General features: G+C 34.0%; 3 protein-coding genes across 4 annotated transcripts in view; 2 read left to right on the top strand and 1 right to left on the bottom strand.

Moving 5' to 3' along the window:
- The window catches only part of LOC129228665 (uncharacterized), a 43727-nt gene extending 41732 nt beyond the window's left edge, over nucleotides 1-1995 (top strand). The window contains exon 2 of the mRNA XM_054863352.1: nucleotides 1387-1995. Within this exon, the coding sequence (XP_054719327.1) occupies nucleotides 1387-1892 (506 nt within the window). The 3' untranslated portion in view covers nucleotides 1893-1995. The remainder of the gene's footprint in view (nucleotides 1-1386) is intronic.
- LOC129228634 (pyridine nucleotide-disulfide oxidoreductase domain-containing protein 1-like) overlaps nucleotides 1-27532 on the bottom strand; it is a 271523-nt gene that overhangs the window by 80989 nt on the left and 163002 nt on the right. The window lies entirely within an intron of this gene.
- LOC129228623 (uncharacterized) overlaps nucleotides 25847-27532 on the top strand; it is a 92525-nt gene continuing 90839 nt past the window's right edge. The window contains exon 1 of the mRNA XM_054863308.1: nucleotides 25847-25918. The gene's annotated coding sequence lies outside the window, so the exon portion shown is untranslated. The remainder of the gene's footprint in view (nucleotides 25919-27532) is intronic.

Here is a 27532-nt window from a genome sequence, read left to right as displayed (position 1 = left end):
CCACGTATTTCTCCCACTAGGCCTTCCACATCGTCACATATGGACTACTCTAACTGAGACAATTTGAAAAAGTCGGACCAAAGCTTTGGAAAGGATTGTGAGCATCCTCTTTTTTTCCCCCTAACTGATACTCCAAATAAAGAAGCCCTCAGACAAAAGCAGTAGCAAATTACGAAGAAAAAAACAAAATGGGCATAACAAAAAAACAAGAAAAATTACTTTACAATTTATAAGTTTCTATTGAAGCAGAAATAGAAGACATCAAAGAAAAAAGTATGAAACTTGAAACCAAAACCTGGGACAGGGAAACAGTTAACGCACTCTGTAAAAAGGAAATTAATGAATGATTCTGTTCACGAAGTAGAAAATTGTGCTTGCATCTATTGTTTGAAAGTCTACAACCAATCGAAAAAAGGATAAGACAGGGCTCAATGTCTTAGATGTTAAAACGCAGTCCCATGATAAGTATGCGAAAATTAATACTTTATTTTTGTTAGCTTAATCTAACATAACTGAAGAAGATGACTAAATTATTTTTGTTTTTAATTGGCAATAAGCTCTATGATTTTAGTTTAGCCTATAAAATGTTCTTTAATTAATTAGTTGTGATTTTCTTACTTTCAAAGCGTTTTAAGGAAAATAAAACATTTACATTTTGTTAAATATCTATATCACTTGGTATCATTTTTATTATGCGTAAACGTGCCCCACTCGATGCGTTAACTTGCAAGTTTACGCAACCTACTTGGATCCAAAAAAAAAAAAAAAAAAACAAAACAAAAAAAAAACAGCTTTTTTTCCTGTTAAAAACACAAGCTGAGCAACAACTGAATTTACAAATTTTGACTTCATTGACTGCTTCATAAAACCAATGTCTAAAATTTCCTAAGTTCAAACATGAAAATTAGAAAATTCATTGAAAAAAATCCTCGTAAATGTGCCCCGGTCTACCCTAATCATATACTAGAAAGTCGATATTGGTGTACGGGAAAGTAGGCTCGTTAAGTTCTGGACGTAACTTCTTATCAGTATTTATTTTTTATTGTTTCTGCAGAATTTGTTGTTTTTCTTCTACACTGTTTTTCTGACGTCTGGTTCCAGGGGCGGCCTCAGAATCAGGAAATCCGACCGGCTGCCCAGGGTCCCGTGGCTAGGGGGCCCCGCGCCAACTTGTATCATTAAAAAATATCCACGACAATAGCGCGCACCCTTTTCACTGAAAACCCCCCAAAAAGAGGTAGACAATGTCAAGGTCATAGCTCAACTTATCAGAGCAACATTACCTAAAGTCATCAAGAAACGAATTATTGCATTCTTACGATATGTAAATATGAGACTTTTTAGTTTCACGAAACTTTAATTCATAGTTTTATTTTAATTTCATAGGACTGACTTGCCCGAGGAGTTTGAAGCAGCAAAGTTGTATTCCTTCATCAACTGCAGATCCCTACCATGCAAGGCGCCGAACGAAGCCTCCGGAAAAAACCGCATCCACATCCTCCTCTACATCCGCATCCACCTCCACAACTGAGTCATCCACCACCGAGGCTGTCAATACCACCACAGCTGCACCGAGGTTGCTGTTCGGAAAGAGACTCACAAAGAATCCGCTGGACATGTCCATCTTCCTCTACCGCATCATGGACGCAGATCAACTGAGGAGGCGCTGGAAGAAAGACACGCAGAGTGGATCGACGGAATTGCAGCAGGGCGTCTGGGTTCATCTTGAAGATGAAAGCCAGAATGATCAGGAAACGGTTCAAAAGGAAGAAGAACCGGAAACTTGTCGGTGGAACGGAGATTGTCCGTGCCCACAAATTTGTTGTGATATGGGAGAGGGTTGTCCCAAGCGTTGCGTCAAGGGCATCCGTCTGCCACCACCTTTTGGATAATCTACTGTCTGATTTTAAGTCCACTGTAGCAATTTTACCAATGATTATGTTCCTCGGCAAAACTTCCGAAACTGGAAACAATTATTAATAAATTATGTTGCTTGTGTTAAATGTATTTAATGTTACACATTCGTAACTTTGCAAATACACATGCTTACGCGTACGATAGCCAATTCACTGATCGAGTAACGCTCTGACGTCATCAACAATGAAATTCGCGCCGTAGCTGCGTGACGGTGACGTTGTTGAAGCACCAAAAATTCAGTAAGTTATCTTCAATTTGATAATATTTTTTGGCAATGTTTGACGTGCAGGGAAATGCTTTATTCTGACCGGATTTCTGAACTGGATCCGGTAACAACTGTTTTACTGGTATAGTTGTAATTTTAGGGGAATGAAGAAACGAAAAAGTGGTTAACAATGAACGCTATCTACTGGAGTTTAGGGTTCATCCACTGGAGTTTGGGTTTAAATTTCAACTATCAAAATATCGCCAAACAGACAATTGCTTCGTTCAAATGTAAAAGCAATTTTCACCCGTCATACCTTGATAGACGATTTTCTAGTGTCATTGTGCTTGAATTAATCGCAATTTTGATAGGGTTTTTGAATCGATTCATTACTTAAATAAAACGAACATTTTCTGTCAGAGTTCGTACGGTGCACAACTCGTATAAAACAATTTTTTAAGAACGGTGTAAAAATTATCTGTTGGGAGGCGGGAAGGGGGGAGTAATGGTGTCTTGATACAACTATACAAGACAGATATGCAGAAAAGATTTATGACATAAAGAAAGAAATTCGGGGAAGTATTTTCTTTTTCTGATTTCTTCCGAAGAAAATCTTTTTACATAGTCACAGCATATGTCCACAGAGCCGACGAGAGGCCACGTCAGCCTAGTCAAAAACCAGTGGCCCGGCTCGGAATCGGAGTATAGTATAAATTTAGCAAGTTTTAGGGGTGGAGGGAGCCCGGAGACCATACTGACAAGGGGCCTGTTTCGGCTCTGGACGATCCTGCATGTGTACGAAAAAAACCTCTATTTTAAATTGCTTAGGCAAAGAATAATATTTTTTTACTGAAAATATTATTTCTAGTCATCAAAATATTTAATGCATTAGATATGTGCAATGTCGTTCTTTTCAATGATCCGTTCATCAGAGGATCGTTCATGCTGCAAAATTAACCAAGTTAGATGCATTTACGTAAAACTTGTTTTTGGTCCAAAAACGGCTACTAGGCAAACTTAAAATGGCGCGTAAAAAAAAAAGTTTAAGCCTCAAAAATTTTCTTTCAACACTTTTGAACTCACTTAGAGTTGAAAATAGCTAGTAAAAAAATTAGGAAAATCAAAAATGTCGAGCAACAAATTTTATTCTTTTTGGGTGATTTCAAATGGATTGACCCTTTTTAAAGAGGTGTGAAACTTATTAGAATAATTGGGATTTTTTCAGTTTTTCTTGAATAATTTTGCATTTACTTGCAATAATGCATGAAGAAAAATTTGTTTTGTTATTCTAATCATTTTTTTCACTCTTTTATAGTAGTTTTGGGGACATTACTTTGTTAAATGTTGGCATTTATAAAGTGGAAAAGCATTTGATCTAAAGTAATGAAATTGTTCGCATTGCATGAAGAATGTGTTTGATAAACAATTGAATTTAAAATAAAATTTTAAAACTGTCTGCTTGCTGTGCTAGTAGGGGAACATGGGGCAAAGTGAAATGGTGAAATATTTTCTCTGCTTTTAGCTTCACCTATCTGGTATTATTTTATATCTAATCTATCTGGTAATAGTACCATATGTAGTCTATTCCAGTCAGGAAAAAAATTCCGCCGAAGATTAAAGCATTTGATACTACAGGCAACTTTAAAAAATTGATACTCATATTGTAATATTTTGTTGTAAGTCAAAAATTATTTTTGTTACCATAAAATGGTAAAGTACTTGCTATTAGCATTTTAATTATTAATTGAGATCTCCTAATATTCAATGCAACAAAAATTTAGTTAATATTGAGCATATTTGTATTTTAAATAAATTTTACAATTAGACAAGTACATACGGGGCAAAGTGGATGGGGCAAAGTGAAATAGTTTGTTTCATTTGCTCGTTCAATCATTTAATATAAATCACTTACGTTTTGATTTATTAATTAACTCATTCACATTAATTCATTTAGAAATTCACTTATTTAGTCGTTCATTCACTTGTTTTCTTTTTCATTCATTCTTTTACTCGCTCATTTATTTTTCTTCATATATTAATTAATTTATTAATTTAATTATTCGTTTTTTGTTTCATTATCTTTTCATTTATTCATCCAACCTTTCATTTACTGAATCTTTTGATCAAAAATATGTTTCATAATCAAAGAGAAAATGTTTCATTAGAAAAATATTTTATTTCTCACTTTGCCCCATGGGAAAAAAAAGTGAAAAATTTCTACCTTTTTTTGAAGACTCAAATTTACTGCGAAAAATTAAAAATACTGTTTCAAAGCAAGTTTTATTACAAAATACATTGCAAAAATACAATGTTCTTTCTTTATGTGCTGTAATTTTCAAAACAAATTTCCGATTTGTTCATTTTGAAAAAACTTAGTCACCTTAGGCATCTTATTTCCTTGGGTAGGCATAAATATTACTTTATTCTTAAAGTAATTTTTTTCGCAGCTTTAATTAGTTTATAATGGGCAGCTTTTTTTCTTTTGTTAAAGAACTATTGCGTGATCATGAGTGAAGCAAGTGATATTTTTCCTAGAAAACTAGCTGCTATAAAGTATCTCACATAAGAAAATCACTATACACAACAAGAAATCGCTAAAAAACTAAAAATTTTGCAAGCATCTGTGTGTAGAATAAAAAGATCTTTGAAATTCAAATGTAATTACATTAATTCCAGAGTAAGGAAACGCAGTAGGAATGTAAATTTATTGCAAAAACAAAAAGGAAACTAACTCATATTGAGAAAACTAACAGAAAAACAACTGATCATGAAATAAAAATCTCTCTATAAGCGTAAGGAGTAAATGAATATGATTCTTCTATTCGTAGAAAGCTCATCTCAGTTGAAATCGGTGCTCGTTGTCCTCGTGAAGAGAGCTAAAATCATTTGCTATGGCAAAGAGACTTGCTTCGGCAAAAATTGTGTATAAACTATTTGTAAGTAATTGGAGCTCGTTGAGAAATATTAATTTTCTTTAAATTATTCAGTTAAATTCAAGTTATTTAGCTTTTTTCCTATTATAAAATTATTGCATACTGACTAAAGACTCGGAAATGTTTATAAATGTGACGAAAACTTTCTTTATGAGAATATTTCCAACAAATTACATGCATTAAGGTATTTTTTACCTCTTAGGTATAGTTTTCTGATAAATCAATGCTTAAAATACCAAAAGAAAGCAGTCTGTATGTCAAGAGAAGTACCAGTAAAAGATTTTCCGGAGTCGCATTACACAAACGGTTTAACACCCCACACAAGTAGTGGATTAGAGCGTAATTTTCGCTCATGGTGCTGTGGATGTTAGGGCATTGCAGAAGGCGTGAGGACCCCAATATCAGCACGAAAAAGTACTTGAACAAAGGTTTTACATTAGTTAACAGTTTGGTTTCCAAATGGAGACTTCACATTCATGCATGATAGAGTTCTATGTCTTGAACAGTGTTGCCAGATTGGGGGAAATTTCCCCATTTTGGGGAAATCTGGTGCTCTGTGGGGAAATTTTTTGGGAAATTGGTTTTGAGGGGAATTTTTTTTCTTGGGGAAAAAGTGGGGAAAAAAAATTCGTATTTAAATTCGCGTCTTGACATCTGGTAGTTACATTGTTTGTATCAAACAGCGTTGGTTTAGCTTTGCTCAACTTTATGGAATTCACATTTCACATTATGTGGAATATTATGCTACGGAATTCGCATCATACGTGTAACAGGCAAAAATAAGTGTGTTGAAGAATGTTCGTAGGTGAATATATACAAAAATCATAGTTAAAATGTACATACAGAAGCAGAGTAGTAAATGCGAGTGGGAAAAAAATATTTAGTTATTTCTTATCTCTCGGTCAGGCGCTTGTATTTATGACTAGTGGACCCGCACGGCTTTGCCCGTAGTAGAAAATAAAAAAAAAATATTTTGGTTCCCTTGTATATTTACAAATAATGCATGATGAATTTCTTGCCAATTGGCTTGCCCACGTTACGGTTCCACATTATGATTATTTGGTAATTTAGTCATCCATCTTATGATATTTTTTCTCGGGAAAATGTTCTTAAAAATGGAATAGAAAAAGAACAAAATTGAATTTTGAAAAATCGCTTAAAGGTGCACACCCCCATACTACAAACTAATTCTTTGCCAGATTTCATGAAAATCAGTTGAACGGTCTAGGTGCTATGCGCGTCACAGAGATCCTGACAGAGAGAGAGAGACATCCGGACAGAGAGACTTTCAGATTTATTAATAGTAAAGACAAAAAAAAAATAAAGAAGACAAAAAATAATCGAAAATGGGAAGAAAAAAAGTTGGGGAATTTCATAAGAAAATCTGGCTATTTGGGGGGGGGGGGGAATTCCATGAGACAAAAATATCAGAGGAAGTCGATTCATTTTATAAAAATATTAGTGGAAAAATAATTTTTGAATTTGAGGAATTTTGATAAAAAGCATCGCTTTTTGGGGAAAAGTTGGAAGGGAATTGGGGAAATCTGGATTTGACTATCTGGCAACACTGGTCTTGAAGCTTTATCTGTGACAAAATTTTGAATGGGAAAATAAATAAAAGCACTTTGACGGGATGAAAACAGTCCAGCTATGAGCACAATAGAGAATATTTGTTCCATTAAAAAAAAAATTAAAGAAATAGAATCTCACAAGCAAGAACTGTCTGACAGGACTCATTCAAATTTGGCACCATGACAAAGAAATATAAATTAATTGCCAAAAACTTATAAAAATAATGCCAAGACGGATCAAATCTTACATAAAAAATAAGAAGATGCCCCCTCAATATTAAATGTATCAATATTTTTAAAATAAAGTATTATTTCTTTGATATAACTAGATTTTACTATGAATTTCACAATTATTCTAATAATTTTCACGCCTCTGTATTTCCATTTCCTAGAGAGTACTGTATTTGTTCGTTAGATGGCAGCACTAGAAGAAGACGTTTCTTTAACAAAAAAAGATAAAAACACGCAAGAAAAAAACAACTAATTATTGCATTATTTTCTTTAATGGTTCTTAAATGGCTAATAAAGTTAGAAAGTTTATCCTTGTTCGACACCTCGTTAAAAGCAAAAAAGAAGGGAAAAAATACAGCCCCTGCCCCCTGGCATTCTTTCGAATTTTGTTAACTTGAATTCAAATCATGATTTTCGCAATAAGGAATTGCGATAGGCAGGGCCGGATTAAGCCAGCGCGGGGCCCGTAGCAAATGTCTCCAATGCACCCTCGTTTTCGAATGATATAGTAAACAATATAGCACTTCTTCATGGAGACGGGAGGTGTACTTATAACATGCATGAATATATAAATGTGGATATAGTTTTAGAGCTTTACGATGGTTATGATCCCCTTCTATTGTCCCTCGTCTTCCCCTTACTACATGTTTTTAACTTTTAGTTCCAAAAATGCAATTTTTGAACGATATAAAGAAAGGGTGGTCTGGGGGTGAGCCCCGGAAAATTTTCAATATTTCAATCCTAAAAACTCGACCCCTGATCATATTAGGAAGAGCAGATTCGGATGCCATTATTTGGAGAAACTGTAGTTAAAGAACGCGATTGCATCCTATCTTAGGTAAGATCAAAGGAAAAAAATTGGGTTCAGAGCGACTCTTCAGGCAGTATTTTTAAAATTGAAGTCTTAAATAAAACTGTAGATTATCCTTAATGTTGTTGTAGAGAGAGGAAAGAGTGGTGTTCAAGGAGGTCCCATTGGAAAATTTTTGAATTTATTATCTGTTATTATTAAAAAAACACAATTTTAAGCAAAAATTCTTGAAATTATATACTCTGAAATGGTATTTTTTTACGTTCTTTGGTGATTTTGGGGTGGAGTTCGCGAAAGCCATCCCCTGGAAATTTCTCGAAAGTGAAGTGAAAACGTGATAGGCCATCGCGGGTTACGTTTCGGTATGGGAGGGGGTTCAGGCACTCTCCAAGGCAACCCGAAAAATTTTCGAAGTTTAAGTCTTAAAAGTACATTTTAGACCATTGTTAACAATGTTGGAGGGAGAGAGGTATACTCCCATTGAAATTTTTAGAAATTATAGTCCAAAATACGCATTTGTAGGCCACTTTATTAGAAGACCTTATAGGACGGGATCGGGCTCGAGATTACACTCATGGAAATTTTTCGAAACTGAAGTTCCAGAAAGCAGTTTTAGCGGGTTTTGGATTGTGTTAAACAATTTTCTTCCTGTATTTTTCTGAATTTCAAGTTTGAATAAAAAACGTTTTCGGCTACCTTTGGTGATGCAAAAGAAAGGGGTTAGGTTCGGGGCATGGGTGGCAGCTTTTTAGTTCCCTCCTACTCAGAGGAAAAAATTCAAAATGATATTTAAAGTCTTTCTTCTACACATAATTATTTTAGTTCATCAAAAAATAATATTCTTTTAACAATTCATTTATTTCACTCAGCATAAGTGTGAAGTCTCAGAATCGTTTTCTTTTCTTCTATAATGATCTCTTAATTTTGCTCATTGTTGTTTACAGTGTCGGATCTACGGGTCGTGTCACGGGTGGATAATTTTGAGGGTGATAAATTGACATTAAGTTAAGTAACCAAAAAGAGTTTAGGATGACTAATAATTTCCTTTTTAGGACTCCAGTTTTGAAAGCTTTAAGAAGAAAGCACTTCTAAAAAAATTCTAGATGGTAACCCTTTTCCCTCTCTTGTCTAACATCACCAAAGAGAGCCTTAAAATGTGGTTTTAGGATTTGTGTTTTAAGAATTTTAGCATCCTCCTTCTCCTGCTATCAACAAAAATTGCTTAAATTTGAGTTTTCAGAGCCTAAATTCCGAAAAATTCCGGAGAAAGCCCTTAATTTTTGTAAAATTTCAAAACAAATCGGAAGGAGAATACCCACCTACTTCCCTAGCTTCTCAACATTCGGGGGAAAAGGCTCCAAAGCATCACTCTTTACCTGACGTTAGAACTAAAGATAGCCTGCGTCTTGAAGATTTCAGTTTCTAACATTTTGCGAAGCAAACCCGACCCATGGTATCCCCCCCCCCCGATAACGTCTCCAGTGATAATCTAAAACCACGGTTTGAAACTTGAAGTCAGAATTGTTTCTGGGGGAGTTCAGACCCTCATCCCTTTCTCTAATCTTCCCACATAGCTTGAAATTTGTTTTCAGCTATACCATGGGTCGAATCCTCAAACCCTTTCCTCCCAAAGATAGCCTGAAATTGACTTCAGTTTTGAGCACAATTTCAGGAAAGAACCCTTTCCCCTTTCCATTTCCTCTATTGTTATGAAACAACCAAAACTGCTTTTTTTTTTCTTTAAGGCTTGAATAGCTGAAAGTTTTAGTGCCCTAACTCCCTTAAATTTCCTAAGATACCTTAAAATTGACTTCATTTTGAAAAAAGAAAAACAAAAATCCAGAGAAAACCCCATTCTCCGTTCTCCAAACTTTGCCTAAAATTGTAATTTTTAGGTCAGTTTTGAAACTTTCTGACCCAACGGAGTTTCTTCTCCTTCCACTAAACTAAAATTGCATTTTTAAGACTTCAATTGGGAGAAATTTCTGGAAAGCAATCTATCGAAAAAATAAGATTTTTTATTTACCTGAACATTTAGAAAAGGTAAATATAAATAAAAAGAGAAAGGTAGAGAGAAATTTAAACGAGTTAAAGTACAGAAAGTAGTTTTTTTTTTCTGGAATTTTTTCTCACTGAGCAGGGCCCCCAGCAGCGCGGGGCCCGTAGCATTTGCTACTTCTGCTTTATAGCTAATCCGGCCCTGGCGATAGGAGCCTACTCGTTGATGAAGTTTTGTTATATAAGTTCATCCAACTAGGTATTTTTTCAGCAAAAACGTGGTTTTACATCAAAACAAAAAAGTATTTTAGTGTAAAATCTGTTTGAGTTCAGCCTTGAATGTACATAAACAGAAGACGATTCGTAACCATGACGACGAAAATTAACTCTCTAATAAAGTGACTAGCTAGTCTTATTCTATTCTCGTCATCATGGTATTCTGAAAACTCAAAGGAATATAAAAAACGATTAAATGAGGATAAATAGCAATTCGTCATTGATGAATTACATCTTATTCAAACTGGTTGAATGATAATTTTTTTAAACAAGTTTTTAAGTTTTGTGTATATTTTTGTCAAAAAGAATAAATAATGAGGATTGCATATACATTTAAAAATATTTTCCAGTTTTACGTTTCGTTAGAAAATACAACTAGTAAACTACATTTTAATTTGTAAAGATTTTTCCAAAGCAGAGGAGGGGCAAAGCTGGGCGGGGGGGGGGGCAATTGGACTCCCCTGACAAGACTGTCTCAAATCTTACTGAAATTTTGCATCTCTACTCAGGATCAAGTTAAAAATAACTTGAGGTAATCGCTGGCAAAAGGCTATATCATTTTTTCTTTTACGAAGTTTATTTAAACAACCAATACATGTGTCTTGGTTGAACAATTCTTTCCAATTGAATGAAACAAATTTTAACAAGCATATAACGTTCCCCGAAAATTCAATTCGAAGTTCAATGAGCCATCAAAATGTGCTAGTTTTAATCCCATTATTATGGGGTGTTATTTCTAGAAAATAATAACTTATCCACCAGAAAAACACAGCACTACAGAAAATCATAAATCTTTTTTTTTTTTTTCTATCACGAAGAGACGTGAAGTTCATCATGCAGTTTTCTTGGATCCGGGGTATGAGGATTGGGGGGGGGGGGGAGCAGGCAAGTCATTGAGCGATCCTCGATTTGAGAAACCTTTTGTGATGGTGATTGCGCATTTTTGCATGAATTTGGTGGCTTTTTCACACAAAATGAGTTGAATACAAACCCTTGGAAATTTTTGAAATGACGGGTAGGGAGATGGGAGGGGGGGGGGGGGCTTGATGTACACGGCTTTCTATCATGATTTCACACAGTAACAAAATAATATACTTGTGCAGGAAATCCCAACAAAATCTGTTTCGTAATATTTCTGACTTCGATTTTTTTTTTCTGTCAGAATCTTTATTTTAACTAAATTGAGTTCCCGTTTTTGAGATAGTTCGTTAATCAGCGAGGATCTGGTGTGAGTCGTAAATTTTCCTCTTCAAGTTTTGATTTACATTCAATATGGAACTAATGTCTTGTTGCATATCACTGTGGTTCTACTGTACCTTATTACTATAACTGCTACATTAACAGCTGTATTAACACTCCGTCGGGCGCAACTGATCTATTAGGCACACCTCGAACTCTTTAGTTAGCCACGCCTCCTCAATAGCTCATGGAAAAATGTATATTCATTTTCTCAAACTTATGTTACATTCGAAAATCATGAAAAACTGTTTTATTTCTCTTCTTTGGTGTTTGTAGTTGACAATTTTTTCGTAAGAAAATGTAAACATGCGTAGAAAAGATCAGTAGATCGAAGTGTGCTTCCCAGGCTCAATGCGCCCGATCGTGTTCTACAACATATTGCGCCCGACGGAGTGTTAACCGTTTAAAACCGCCGAACTATTGACGGATGATCAAATTTGAGTAATTTTTTGAAATTATGTCTATTTATGTCTAGTAAATACAGAAATAAAATAAAATTTCCAGAAAAAATTTTTTTACTATGATTTTCAATGTGTTCCATTTTTGGAACATTGGCGTTTTGCATGAAGTTTTTTTTTCTTCAGAGAATTTTTTTAAACTAAGAGGTTTTGAATGCGGTTTTTATCTTAGCATACTTTATTGCGGAAAAAATAATATTTTAAATTGCATTTGTGTACATATCAGAATTCAGAAAATCCAATACTGAAATATCTAATGCCCATCATATGAAAGGAAGCGTTGCTGGTGAAGTCGTTTGTCGCAATGGAAACATTTCTTAGTCGTATTTTTTTTTGCACACCGCGCAACGTCCTTCGGATGCAGATACAATATAATGTCCGTCAGACATTCTTGACCGTTTATGTAAATGACAACGAGGCCCTGGAGGACTTTCCACTCGTACTTTTCTTCTTAGGAGGTGAGTTGTTATTTCTCTTCGGAACTCTAAATGCTTCATCTTGACTTCGTGTAAATCACAATGAAGTAACCAACTAGCTACAACTGAAATATTCAGCGCATTACTAAAAAGATTCCACCACCATTTTTTACTCCTCAAATGAGGTCTGTAGCTCCCTAAAAGTTTATCCAAGACGTCCACACCCCCCCATTCCTTCATTGTATCTCTTGATAAGATGAGGTTGTGGCACATCTATCTTGCATTTCTGCGCATTTGAGTAACATTTTACAGATGCAAGTGTCTCATGTGTATAACAATTAGATGCTACTGTAACCACTGCATTATCTTTCCAGCTGCACATGTACACTGATCCATCAGATCAATAGTCAAAATTTCTGCGATCTTCTTTAGAAAGGGCTTTTTTGGATTTCCGTGGACAATGGCCAGTTCGGTTTTCACGAATTGTTCCTGTTGCTCGTACACTTTTTTTTGATAGCTGAGAAATTAAGTCATATGATGTAAAAAAGTTATCAAAGTATACTTCATGCTTAGACGTGTCAGTCAAAACTGATAATAGATCATTTACAACTCTGGATCCTAATTGCAGATCAGGGGATCCTTCTTTTTTGCCTGAATAAATCTCCATGGAATATGGGTATCCACTTGAAGAGCACAGCATCCAAATTTTGAAGCCGAATCTTATTGGTTTTCATCTAATAAACATTTTACATGAATGCCGACCGTAGTAGGGAACCATAGATTCATCTATGCTTAATTTTTCATGAAATACACCAAATTGTTGAGGGTTTTTACACAATTCTTCGTAAATAAGGAAAACTTTTCTTAGTTTGTCATTTTGTTTTAATTCATGGTTGTCCATCAAATGAAAGTTGTTTTTTATTTTTCGAAAACGATTTTGAGGCATAACTGTTAGTACAATTGGCACAGATGTATCTTCTGCACTGCTCCAATACATATCTTCAGAAGGAACAGAATGGTACCCACTCAATAGCAACAAACCAAAAGATTGTAGGATTTCATCTCTGTCAACATCTATTCTTCCTCAGTGATATTGCCTAGTTCATCAGGGGGTAATTGGCATATATCTACATCTGACAAATCCGAATCTGACAATGTCTCTAAATAAGCCACAGCTTGTTCTACAGTAAGAAATCTTGTAGACATTTTTTAACATTTATGAACAGTTGGTATACGTCAAACAGAATTTTGTTTCGCCCGAAAACAAAGCTAGCGAATTATTGAACTGCATTTAAAATATGAAGAATAAAACTCTCACTAATATTATTTTTTATTATTACGTGACAATGCAGCTGTCCGAGCAGGTGTGGATTCGGAGCCATATAGTCCTTCAAACAGAAGACTGTTATTATTTCCTTTGCTAACGAAACATCATATCCTTTCAAAATATAAACTTACTTGGTTTTGCCAACATCTACATCAGAGTACATTCAAAATGAGAAAAAAAAAAAAAAGAAACATATATTACGAAAAATGAAATTTCCCCTTGGAAGTCGAACGATTTACTTCTTGGAAATTTGACTCCCTAAAAGCGCCAATGTTCCAAAATTGGAACATGCTATTTTGAAGGGGTACACCTTTCGGAAATATCATTGTACATTTGTTCAAGCATTTTAAAATCATACATTGAAGTATTTTTTACAACTATAATAAATATCATCACATTTTCTGAAAAAACCAATTTTTGGTAAATTTTATAAGAAAAAGTTGCAAAAAGCTAAAAAAACACTCATCTTTGAAAAATCGCAATAAATAATTGAAAACATATAAACAATCAAGCAGGAAATCAAAAAATACTTTGAAATAAGACTAAACTGAGTTAAAAAAAACTTGTTTATTTTAACGTTATTTCTTGGGAAAATTTTCACTTAAATATGATGTTCCATTTTTGGAACATTGGCGGGTAAACGGTTAAGTATACTAGTTGCATTTAGTTCTCGTGCAGTACCGGACAGAAAATTTCAAAAAAAAAAAAAATTCTTTTGATAATATGTTTTACATTAATTTTTACCCTGTTTTTCCATTGAACATCAAGCCAATCAAGCATTCATTTCATTTCTTTTTTTTTTCCAATGTATCACTTGATCAACGAATTCAATTAAATGAGTGACATTTTTTATTATAGGGTCGCTCGCTTGCTAAGTTAAAGTCTACTCTGGAAACATATCAAATGAAACCAAACGTTTGATTAAAAAAAAAAAAGTTAATGAGGGCACCCCGGGATACGGCGCTTAATTTCTATGTGAACTCACGGAAAGCTCAGCTGCTGTATTTTTTTTTTTTTTTTTTTTGTCAAAATTCAGACTATTTATTTATGAATACAGTCGATTCCGGTTAATAAGACCACATTGGGACGGGACCACTTTTTTCCTAATAAGCGACTGGTCCGATTAAACGAACGAACAGGACCTGTGTAACTTGTCCGAACATGCTACAAAACATATGAATGCCCTTACGATTATTGTGAGCCTCATATGTATGGTAAAGAAGAAAAACGGCTGTTTACGAAATTTTCTGTTGAAAAATAAAATTAAAGTAAAGCGAATAATCTTTTTACACTCGTTCCAAACCGATAGGGTTTTATTCAGTAAATTACCACCCATTAGCCAGGGCTAAAGCAGAAATACGTGAAATACACCGCCAGCTCAGTCATTTCCAGCCGAGGACTGTAGTTTCAGGGTTCTGCCGTTCCGGTAATTTACTGAATATACCATGCCTTGCCATCAATTTTCGAGTAGAACAGAACCATTGCTTTGGTCACTCGACTGGTCTGTACTAATTCTACATTAGCTACCAGTTTGTTTGGCCCTCTTGGCTTCCATAAGAGGTTTTCCATCTCCAGCTCAGTCACTTTCCTATGCCGGGCTGATGAGTGCTAATAAGCATGAAACTGCAGTCCTCGGCTGGAAATGACTGAGCTGGCGGTGTATTTCACGATAGGGTTTTAGTTCTCCCTCTAGTCAGTACTGATTCAATTCAACAACCAGAAGTAACTAAAAATGTGAGAGTGAAAAAATAAGTGCTAAAAAGTACTAATCGGTAATAAAATTTTTCGAATCAAATGTAAATTACGTAATTCACAACTAAATTGAAGAAATTTGAAATTTCACTGAAGTTTTGATTTCGGCTGGAACAATAGCCGCCATGAAATGGGAGTTTCGTTCACCATTTTTTTTCCTGTAAATATTTCTAGGTTTAATTGAAAGTTACAAGGAACCATTATTAATTTTTCTTGCACTAACTATTAAGTTCGATGACACACTTGAAACTCGCTTCAAAGGGGCGATTTCTAATTTTTCTCCAATTTGTTCTCATGTTCCTTGGTCTGATTAAACGGATTTTTGGTCCCAATAAGCGAATAATATTAGGCTTGCGTAATGGGATTTGCTTTGGTTCTTTAAGATTTGGTCCGAACAAGCGGCTGGTCCGATTAACCGGAAGTCCAATTAAGCGATTCCACTGTACAGGTTCTGAAGAATATACGTCTCCTGCCTTTTTTTCTGTTAAAATTAAGCCCAGCATATAATAATATATATTTTTCCGCATGGATGAATAAAATTGAGTAAAAAAAAACCATCTTCATGAAAAGAATAAGAAACTATGCATTACTTATTGATGCGTTTTACGAAAAGGAAGTAAAAAATAAGCAGAAGCTGCTCGTTATGTTGCCGAAACTATAATATTTAAACAGCTGATACTAAAAAATGCAGTAACGATTGAGTAACCGGAAGCGAAAGCACATCTTTAACTTCCTGCACTTTTCATTCGCTCCTAACAATTCCAAATAATTCACAATCGAAATTTTAAGATATGGAAAACAGTAACAAAGATGACGTTTCTAAAATATTGTTTTGTGTGCTATAATATGTATAACGTACGCACCGTTTTGGCTGGTATAGTACTGGGTTTCTGTTTTTTGACATGGTTAACAGTTAAGCGAAACTAATATCAAGGGATTGCACGCACAAATACACAACACACATAAAACGAAAATGATAACAAAAGCACAAAAATTTCGTAACATTTCAAATTTGAAATGTGTACATTTATGTAAATAAGGATTTCTTGCAGTTTTTATTACTTTACTTTGATCTGCACTAGAGACGTACCGAGTACTCGGAAACTACTCGGTACTCGGCCTACTCGGAAAATTTGCCGAGTACTCGGTACTCGGCCAAATTCTGATCAGATACTCGGTCAATACCGAGTAGTTGCAAAAAATTGAATGTAGTCCAAGACAGATACTAAAATTTATAAAAAAAATAAATAAAAATAAAAATAAAGAGCAAGCATTATATTCTGCAATCATTTACAATTAAAATTTATAAGTCAAATTCAAATTTTGAGAATAATGAAGTTTGTAATGATTTAGTGGAATAAATCTTTATTTTAATGTCTCCAAAGTTAATAAAACTTGTTTATTAAAAAGGTAAGTATAGAAAATATGGAATTTTTATATTAAAAATGGATTTTTGCTACAAACAAAAATTAGTTATAAAAAATGTAAAAATACCTTTGCTTAAAAAATAAAACAACCTTAAAAGTACAGTGCAGGAACTGCAGACACGTGTTTTGGCATTACAAGGAATTCCTTTTTCAATGCACAAAATGGGAGCTCGTGGATTTAAAGACAAAACTCGGATTTTTTTGTCGAATGTCTTTACATTCTTTAGCTCACATGTTATGCACTGAAAAAGACGTTCCTTGTAATGGGGGGGGGGCAGGAACACGTATCTGCAGTGTTCCTGCACATTTGTTTTATCTGCTTTTAAAAATTATTTATATTTGGCGGACTAGAACTATAATTGATTGGTATACAGTGAAAACCCTCCTAACGTACACCCCTTAAAGGCAGACACCCCTCTTATGCGGACAATTTTTAATTCCCCAGTTCCAATGCAAATAACATTCTTAAACCCCTGTCCTGCCGACACCTCTCTATTGCGGACAAAAAAAAATTGTCCTGTTAGTGTCCGCATTAGAGGGATTTTACTGTAATTTGTTTTAACTCCAACTTGATTAATCATACCTTTTATTTATTTTTAATTTTAAAAATAATTTTTTTGTAAAATTTTAGACGCAAACAAAATTGTTTATATAATGCGTGATTAAATTTCAGCAGGAATTTAGTTTTAAAAACTATTTTATGGACAAGGAGGTCTGTACTACTATTCCAATAAGTTCAAAATTCATTACATGTGTGTCGATGGTTCTTCTTAAAACATGATTGTTACTTGGTAACTCGGCCGAGTAGTGAAAGGTTGAGTACTTGGTAACTCGGTACTCGGCCAAAGTGCTACTCAGTACGTCTCTAATCTGCACTTATTACTTTATAAGGATCCAGTATTTGTTACCATTTCGTTTTTGGTACGGGTGGGAGGAGTAACATTAAAGGTATTTAATCGTTTAAAAAAAATGAAGAATTCCACCAGTGGCGACGAGTCGTGAGGAGTCGTTCGTAAGTTAGCAACATTTGCTTGTAATCGTGCCTATTCAAGAATTGTTGAAATTCGACTCATTAGATCGCTGAAAACTTGTAGAATTTTTAAGATATTGAACTGGAATTTTATTATGAGTTGAAGAAACTAGTTGGGTTTTAGATTGTGAAAGTTATAAATTGCTATCTTTCACACATGCACAGTGAGAAATTACTTGTTTTAAATGTCCATATTTTATCAAATTTTCAACATTTTAACTTCAAATCTTAGTATTACGCTCTTCTAGAATGCAGTCAAGATTTCTGAAAGTTTGGTAAGCTTTGATGAAAAACTTGCGCAATTACTATAGTGCGTAGTTTTGAAAGAAATGCTCATATCTTCGGGAATATCAGAGATGCTTGCTCAAACATGAGTGAAATAATTGTAGGTAGTCAGCCGACTAATTTCTGAAATTCTCAGCTTTTTACGATGAATGATGATCAAAAACCGTTTTTGTTTTCCTCAATTTGTTACTGATCCCATGAACGCAAGAGTAATGTGACTTTTATTGGAAATTGACAGCTGGAGCGTAACTTTTATTGGAAAAGGACAGCTGGAGCATACCTTTTATGTGACAAAAGTTACAAAGCTATTGGTCTCTTATTTCTTGAGAAATCCTTAAAAATGTTAATTTTTAAAAGAGTTACAATACTTTTGGTCATATGAGGCAATGAGAAAGGGATGTAAATGGACACTTTAAAGTTTTGAGTAAAATGACTATAAACATGACGTCCTAGGTAGGCTTTCATTAAAATTTTTTTCTAAATCATGCTATACAGCAGCACCTACCAAGGCTACTAGTATCATTCATCTCTTGCCCCAAGACAGAGGAGAGGTTCACCTACCATTTGTACTGGTTAACTCCAAATTTTTAATTTTGCCACTTGTATCCCTTTGTTTCTCACTGCCTCATATAGTGTATGACGAATGCATTGCACTGCAAGCATGTCTCTTTTTTTTTTACAAAAAAATATTTAAAAAAAAGAAACTTTGCTTTTAAAATTAAATGTACAGTAAATTATCATTAATCCGTACCCTATTAAACCGGATTTCGCTTAACCCGGACAGCCCATTTAGATGTACATGTTTTATAAATAAAAGACAAGCTAGCGCAATAATGTCTTTTTGTAGACCGTATTTGGTGTGCTTCGAGGTCGGTGTTGATGCATGCATATGAAGTATTATTAGCTGTGTTTAATTTAACAACAAACGTATATCAATATAGGGGCTTAAATTCTAAAAATGTTTAAGTATGCTAAGACGCATTTTTTTTTTTTTTTTTTTTTGAAAAAATGAATATCATATCAAAAATTTTGTAAAGCGTAAGAGCAAAGTAGGGTGACGGCACCAGAACCAGACAAGGGTCCAGTAACAGTCTTAAGTTTGGATTTAAATAATAAGAATTTTAGGTACGTTAAACTGATGTTGATGTGGCCCCTGATATGAACACGGTGCAACCATTTAGTGTTATCAGGGTGAATTTTATGAGCCAGTTGGTATTTACAAGGCAGTGGGGGGAAGTTATGAACAGTCACCACGAGGTCAGCTGGTGTTTCATGTTCATTTGAATTTAATAAGGCCTTAGTTCGAAAAATAAAGAACTTTTGATCATTTTGAAGAGAGAAAGGGAGTTTTGTCCATTGCTCATACTTCCTTCATTCTGTCTGTTACTGGGGGGTCAGAAATTTTTTTCAAAATTGAACAAATAAAAATAGAATTGACTAGTTCAGAGGATCCAGAAGCAGCCACAAGTTAGATGAGATGCAGTTGCATGAGTGAAAAATAGTTTAAAAAATCCAAATACATTAAAAGGCTCAGGAAATTGAGTTAACCTGAGAGCGATGTCTTAAGCATGTCTGTAACTGGCTCCGTTACCCTATTGTGACTTACATTTATTTGAAATTAGGGCCGTGGTAGCCCGATCGGTAGAGTGTCGGATTCGGGGCCGGAGGGTCCTGGGTTCGAACCTCGATGGTCGAAGACATAACGTCGTCATTAAAGGGGACTGGGCGACGTTAAATATGCTCGTGGTCTCAATGTCCTCCAAGTGAAACGATACCTCTGGGGGGTGCTAGCACCAGGCAGCTATTAGCTCCTGGACTAGTTCTGAATTCTCATTAACTGTTCGATCCGGTGATAGTGCTGCCATCTATCGGTATATAAAATAATGGAGGCAAGGCACTTAGTATGCAGTCCTCGACATAAATACAGTTGTAGTCAGTTGTGACTCTAAATAGGAATAGGATTTGAAATTATCCGTTAAGCGGGTTTTGTTGCTAAAATGTAATATGCATCATTCTATGAAGTAAATTACAATTAGTGTGGACTTTTCAAGTTTTGCATAGAAAACTTCTCCAGGAGCTAGTAGTTAGACTTAATACGCTACCTTTCAGCGCTGAGCCTGATTGCCTAAAAGTAGAAAGCATCCGCAAACAGGTTTAGCTATAGGTAAAAGAATAAATGAATATTAAGCGAGCTTGGAAACTAAACTCCGGGAGTGCCGCGTTTGGTGGACCACCTAACCGGAACATGTGCCTTGCACCATAGAACCACTGGTCTCATAAACTGAGGTGAGCTCATTAGGCCTGGGCCCCAATGGGCTGTTTCGCTACTAAGTTCTGAATTTTTAGAGGAATGCACATTTTTTCTTTTGTACATGCTTTTAGGACCTAGAAGCTAACACTTTTTGGACAAGAAGTAAATCTTGGATTTCAGTAGATTAAATATTTCTTATCAACTTTCATAATAATTTGTGTACACACACACATTTTTCTCTAAAATGCTTAGATTGAGTCCCTCTTTCAGAGGTAAATACACTGAGATCCTATGCAAGGGGCTGGAACCAGAGGAAATGTCCCAGATGTCTTCCCGCGTCGTCGGTCGAAAAGATTACTCGAAACTCTCCTAAAAGCGAGTTTATTCATTATCAGGTCAGAGATGTACTATACGTAGTGTGAAAAGCAATAAAAGTTCATTTATACGGAAAAGTTAGTCTTCGTTTAACAAAAATAAAAATTCCCGAGCTCTTTCATCTGTGCTACTAGAACAGGAAATATCCAACGATTTTCTTCAATAGACTTTTCCCTGAATTCGACATTTCAAGGTTTCTAAGCATTAGTAAAAATGCATTCAGTTTCTGGCAAAACATAAAATTTCTAAAGCACTGTATATTGTATATTTCTAATTGTTGAAAACTACAAAATGATGGAATGTCAAGAAAATAAAGCATCTGGGTGCTAATAATATGTTCGATTACGAACGTATATATATATATATATATATATATATATATATATATATATATATATATATATATATATATATATATATATATATATATATATATATATATATATATATATATATAAAATCCTATTTGCACTTTTTCTTTCCTACGATTTCATTTCTAATGACATTTGTATGCACATTAGGGTGAGTGAAAAATACGAAATTGAGAAAGAGGTAAAGCCTGTATGTGAGGAAATGTTGCCTCTTACCAAGCCCATTTATCATACTAAATTTCAGCTAAATCAAATAATATCTTTAGCTGCCCATTTGACTTTGAATTTTAAGTAATTACCCTGATTTTTCACCAAATCGGCGAAAATGGAATGGTAAAATACAATTACCTCTCATTTGAAACTTTGAATGTTTTAAATGAAACTCTTGATAAATACATACCTAATATGTAGTTAATTGAATGACCTAGGCGATTGCGAAATTGCTTTCAAACGTGCATTAAGACCGCTAATCGCACATGCTCTACCAGCGCGCTTTCTTTGCGTTTACTGGTATCAACTGCGTTCTTTATTCCAGTTGATTGTCTCTACATTTTAAAGTAGTTCATTTAGTTTCAATTTTTTCAAACCATTAAAATTGCTACTTCAAATGCAAATGAAGACGCTGTTTTTACATATAAACAGCTTGAAAGGAGAAAAACAGTTATTAGTCAAGGTTTTTCTTCAGTATCGTAAAAAAGAATTAAAACTTCCAAATGTAGCATGGGATGATGATTCCCATAGATAGCGTCAATTCTTATCAATGCTGTTAAAAGATATATGGGGGAAGTGAAAATGGAGCCTCCAATTTTAGCTATGTTTGGCCAAGTTAAGGGAAAAAGGTTTTTCCTCCGGAAATTTTTCAGAATTAAATTCTTGAAAATGCATTTTAAGCTTTGTGACAGTAAGAAGGAGCGCACAAGTTGGGGAAATTTTCGTAATTTAAAGTTTCAGAAACGCAAATTTAGGGTCTCTTTGGTTTCTAACGGGAGTTTATTATTCTTTTTTGGATCCGTTCTTGGGTGTATCACCTAATGTTGACAAGCTCAGAAGGTGCCGCTTAGGCTACGAACAAAACTTACCTTGTCTCCTTCCCTAGATCCGGTGTTGCTATATTATCAAATCTGGAAAATTGTTATTTTCACTGATATGGACGATAAGATGACGAGGATAACATTCGATTAATAATACTGTAAATCATGAGAAGAGAAAGTTGTGGATTAAAAATCTTTACTTTTGATATCAATGTGAAAGACTTTGCCTAGACATCATTTTACTGTTAAAAATCTTTCATTAAAATGAATCACTAAATGTGAAACTCATTGTTTAAAGGAATTTTTTGATATAAAACACTAATACAAGCAATTGTTATTTGAGTTGTGAATAAGAGCTTTTATAAAATGAATATAAAATTCATTCGGTCTTATTGAAAATTTTGTAATCAATGACCAATCAAAGCAATTGTTGAAAAAGATAATGCTATCCTGAAAATGAGCAAAAAATCCTCCACCATTTGAGATCTCTGTCCTCTCGGAATGGGACTATTCGGCGCGGCCGTTTCGGCGCGAAACCCGTTTCGGCGCGGCCGTTTCGGCGCGGTCCATTTCAATACGACCTGTTCAAAAATCGAAATTGTCAGCATGTAAATCTGCCAAACATTGCTTCAAAATTCAAGATATCTTTTGTTTTTTTAAGTTTTGTAAAAAGTTTTATGAAGTAATATTTTTAAAGGTGTATTTCGTTTTCTTTTTTATTATTAGTTGATAACATGTAAGTTTAAAAACATCTTCATAATTTTTCGAAGTAGATAAGTTAGGAAACAGCATTGACATTTTTCTATGAAATGTAAATAAAAAACTCATTCAATTTAAATTGATTTTTTTTTCGTTGTTGATCATTAATTTGTGCACTTACTTAAATATCTTTTCTATAAAAAATTAAAAAATGTCAACTAATAATAAGATGAATTTTTTATATTTTTTGTTGGAAAAAGTTAACGTGTTGAGAAACTCACACGTAACCCTGCTCTCTACAAAGTTAAGTTGTGTAGTGTGCTTTAAATACAGGATATACAAGAAAAAACTTTATTATGTAAAGATTATCATTATTTATTGCTTTTAAGTTTCATAAAGACTAACATAATGAACAAAAAATATTTTAAACTTTTTTTTTTAATAAAAATAAAATATTTTGTGTCTTTTTAGTTCCTGTAACTGTTCTATAGCACTAAACTTTCGACTAACTATTTCGTAACAGAAAAAAAGGCAATAATAAAAAATAATAATAAAAATAAAACTTTAAAAAAAAAGTAATTTACAAAAAAATTATAAATTGATTACAGAAAAATAATAGTGTTTAGAACTAACTTTAAAAAATAAATGATTTTTTTGTCAATAAAAAAAATCAAACATTGACCTAAATTTACCTTGATGTCCGTACATGGGTTTGTAATAGTTAAGTCGAGATTTTTGGTTAGTTTGAAACGTGTTTTCACGTGAAGAAGACTTATGAAATTAATTCCAATAGCTGCTACAACAAAGAAATAATCACCACAGAAACACAAAACGGCTCAGCATTGATTTAAAAAAAAAAAAAAAAAATCGACAAAGAGGTAGGATTGGTACTGGCATTATTTGCTAATTTTTCAAGATATTTTCTTTTATGTTATCGTAGTAAAACATACGTGGATCACATATGCCCCCTCTCCCCCCCCCCCGCTGTAAATTTTAAAATAAATTTTAACTAGCTTCTAGAGCGCTAAATTCACATTCTTCTTCCAGAAATCTTTTTCCTTCTTTGAACTAAAATTTCTGAAATTCATAAAGTTCAGAATGCAAAAATCTGGCGCCGAAACGGCCGGCGCCGAAACGGTCAGCGCCGAAACGGCCGCGCCGAAACAGTCGCACCGAAACGGTCGCGCCGAATCGTAACAAACCCCTGTCCTCTTACTCTTGTTGTCACTTTCCTTTTAAAAAAGTGTTTTTTTCTCTTTTTTTTTTAAATAAGGTGGTTCTCAAGGACTTTTCTTAAAACCAAACGGTAGCTTCATCATATAACGAAAGGGAATGAAATTCATTTTTTCCTCCGCAATAGTTAACCTTAACAATGAAAAAGAAAAGAAACTTGGTCCCTTGTCTTTACATTACCACCCCCCTCACTCTGTAGCTTCAGACGAAGGGAGATAAAAAACAAACAAGAGTGCTGAGATGTCTACAAGAAAAACATATGTTTTGTATTACAGTAATTTTATTATCACTGTCGTACCAAAACCTTGCAATTAGAAGATTTTTTTTTTTTTTTACCTCCTGTAATCGAGCAAAAGCACGATTTAATGAGTTGAAATTTTTCGCATCAAAAGTGTGAAATTGCCGCCGCCCAAAAAGTGCCGCCTGAAGTAGACCGTCCCTCCGCCCCACCCTAGCTACGTCACTGAAGAGGATTTTTACATTAAGATTATGGTGCCAGATTTAAAAGCCTTAATATGTATTGCCTGGAGCAAAGGAGAGTCAGTTGGGACATGACTCAGCTGCTTAAATTTATCAATATGAAAGATGTTAATGGGTTAAATTTTTGCACATGGAAATTAGGACAAGGGGGACATTGTTTTAAGCTATTCAAAAGTTTGAACAGAATATGTTGTTAGAGTATACTCTATAATACTAAATCTAAATTATCACGTTGGATTGGAAATGAATATTTTTACGATTTACAGAAAATAAAAGAACGTAGTCGTGCCAAGAAAACATTCTATTGTCAATTCCAACATTATAAAACGTGCAATGCATTTAATTATTTGACTTTAATTGACTGGAGTTCAGTTGTACTCATAAATTTCGACGCTAATCTCATTTACGATGCTAAAAAAGAAAAAAAAAACAAGTTGTTTATATTTAGCGCTTTTATTTACATTTGAAGTTGTAACTCAACAGTTTGAAATCATTCGAATTAAATAGAATGCGTAAAAAAGAAAGACTAGAACAAAGAACGCAGTTGATAGCAGTAAACGCAACAAAGTGCGCTCGTATAGCATGTGCGACTAGCGCGCTAATGCAAGTTTGAAATCAATTCCGCAATCGCCTAGGTCAATCAACAAACTATACATCAAGTATTTATCCATCAAGAGTTTCATTTCAAACACACAAAGTTTCAAATGAAAGGTAATTATATTTTATCATTCCATTTCCGCCAATTTAGTGAAAAAACAGGCTAATTGCTTAATATTCAAAGTCAAATGGGCAGCTAAAGATATTATTTGATTCAGCTGAAATTTTGTATTACAAATAGTCTTGGTAAGAGGCAACTATTCTGCATACCGGCTTTACGTATTTTTTCTCAATTTCTCTTTTTTTTTTTTTTTCATTCCACTCTAATGCACATAGAGATTGCATGCGGTTTGTGAAGATGAAAAAATTCAGACAAATTTAGGACGAGGGATTTATTAACTGGTAACAGCTAAAGGAATGCTAATTTCAGTAGATTGTACAGCATAGGCGACACGTATGAAGGGGGGGGGGAGGCTTCAAGTGCTTTTTTTTCCCGAAGGGTTTAAAGGATTTATTTCTCTTGTCTTCGTCCCAGTCACAAACAAAAACGGTTTTCGAACTGTTATCTTTTTTTTTTTTTTAATCTACCGAATTTGAAATTATACAAAAAAGTTCTAACAAAAAGACAGAAATGTCATAGCTTTAAAAACAAAGAACCGTAATAAAGTAGGAAGAAAAAAAGTGAATTTGATTAATATCACTGAAAAATAAAGACATTCTAAACAACCTTTTTTTTTTGCGTTGAGATGCTTTTTTTTTTTTCCTGATCGTCTGCCGATTCCCGTAATGTGGACTTTCGAAGACGATAAAGCGCAGGATTTAAGATTCATCGGAAACATGTCAAGCGAAGCCCGTAGCTTCGGGGTTTGACGTGACAGCGACCCCTGGCGAGGAATGATGTCGGAATTAGAATTTTGAAGTGCGTTCAGTACTGGCGTGACGGCCAATTCGTCGCGTGCGCGCATTTGTGCAGATTTGGACACTGATGACAAGTTATTAAATGAGGTATGTGATATTTTTTAACAACCAGTTAGAGGACTGAAACTAGACACAAAGTCCAGTCCATTTTTTTTTTCAGGATCGTATTCTTATTTTACATTTTTTTTAATTAAAGGGCTGCTTATTTATTCCGATATGTTGTCCCTTTCAAAATATTACTTTTTTAAAGCAATTATCGAAACATAGAAATGGCAGATATTAACTATTTTCATCGTTTAGTACATTCTTCACCTGAAGTTCTTTGTTTTATATCAGAAATGATTATTCGAAAAATAAATATACTATCTGAAATCCGAGAGCATCATTCTAAGTTTGAAAACATTTCCTGAAGTTCAAAATATCTTCTGGTTTCTGAAAGTATAGTTTGGAAATCGGGTGTCCAAAAATCTTTTGATGCCAGAAAATATTTCCTTAAATCCAAAATTTAATTCAAAATTATGAGATGAAATTATAAGAAAAGTAGGAAATAAAATCATTTGCAACTGGTAACCACTTCATTTTCAAGACACAGATTTAAAACATTTTCATTTTCCCTCCATCCCTTCATTTGAGTACGCCTTATTTTACTTTAGTATAGTTAATTATTTATTGCACGGTTTCTAAATTTAATTTTTTTATAATTTATATATATATATATATATATATATATATATATATATATATATATATATATATATATATATATATATATATATATATATATATATATATATAAGTTGTTTGAAGTATTGAATCAAAAAATCAAAAACTAAATATAATTAAGCAATAATTTTCGGGAAACACGTCAGTGTAAGCCACTGTACAGAAATTGTGTCTGAAATCCAATTTTTTATTAATAATAACTAACATTAAAAAAGGCAGAAAATGAGTTTGAGAACTCAAAGATATACTGTTGTTGACAGGGCTTACAGTTTCTAACAAAACACGTGTGGGAACCCAGTGGCTTCAAGGGAAAAAAATGTCGGGGGGGGGGGATATGGTTAGTTTCAATCTCTTTTTATGATCAAAAGAGGTATAATTTGGAGTTTTGTGGGATGCGGAGTATTTTCCAAATCCTCCTAAATGCGCCCTTGTGAGAGCCCTATACTCTTCATATCATAGATTATTTTCATGCGTAAATACAGTGAAGCACCGTTTATACGTTTTTGAAGGGACTGTACGAAAAAAGCGTACAAATGAAAAAACGTATAATAGGTGTAGGTTAATGTGTATTAGACTTTGCAGGAACCAATTTTAAAAACTTATAATTGATTAAAACGTATAAAAGAAAAACGTATAAACGGTGCTTCACTGTAGTATGAATTCCGTATAATATGAAAAATTCGCATGAATTTAAAAAGAAGTACACGACCTGAGTTTCCTGTGAGCTTTTATGCAAATAAAGTCCTGTAAGTAAGCACTACCTTTATTCGTTTGAACTAGAGGTGCGACATCGATGGCAAAACATCGATGTTTCAAAACATCGATGTTAGAAATTAAAACATCGATGGTATTGATACATCGACCAAAAGACATCGATGTTTCCAAACATCGATGTTTTAAAACATCGATCTTTTTATCAATGTATAACATACATTTTTGAATTTACTACACTAATTTAAGCAATACAAAAGAATACGT

The sequence above is a fragment of the Uloborus diversus genome, chromosome 1 (genome assembly GCF_026930045.1).
Source record: "Uloborus diversus isolate 005 chromosome 1, Udiv.v.3.1, whole genome shotgun sequence".
NCBI lineage: Eukaryota > Metazoa > Arthropoda > Arachnida > Araneae > Uloboridae > Uloborus > Uloborus diversus.
This window is presented reverse-complemented; position numbering and strand designations above follow the sequence as displayed.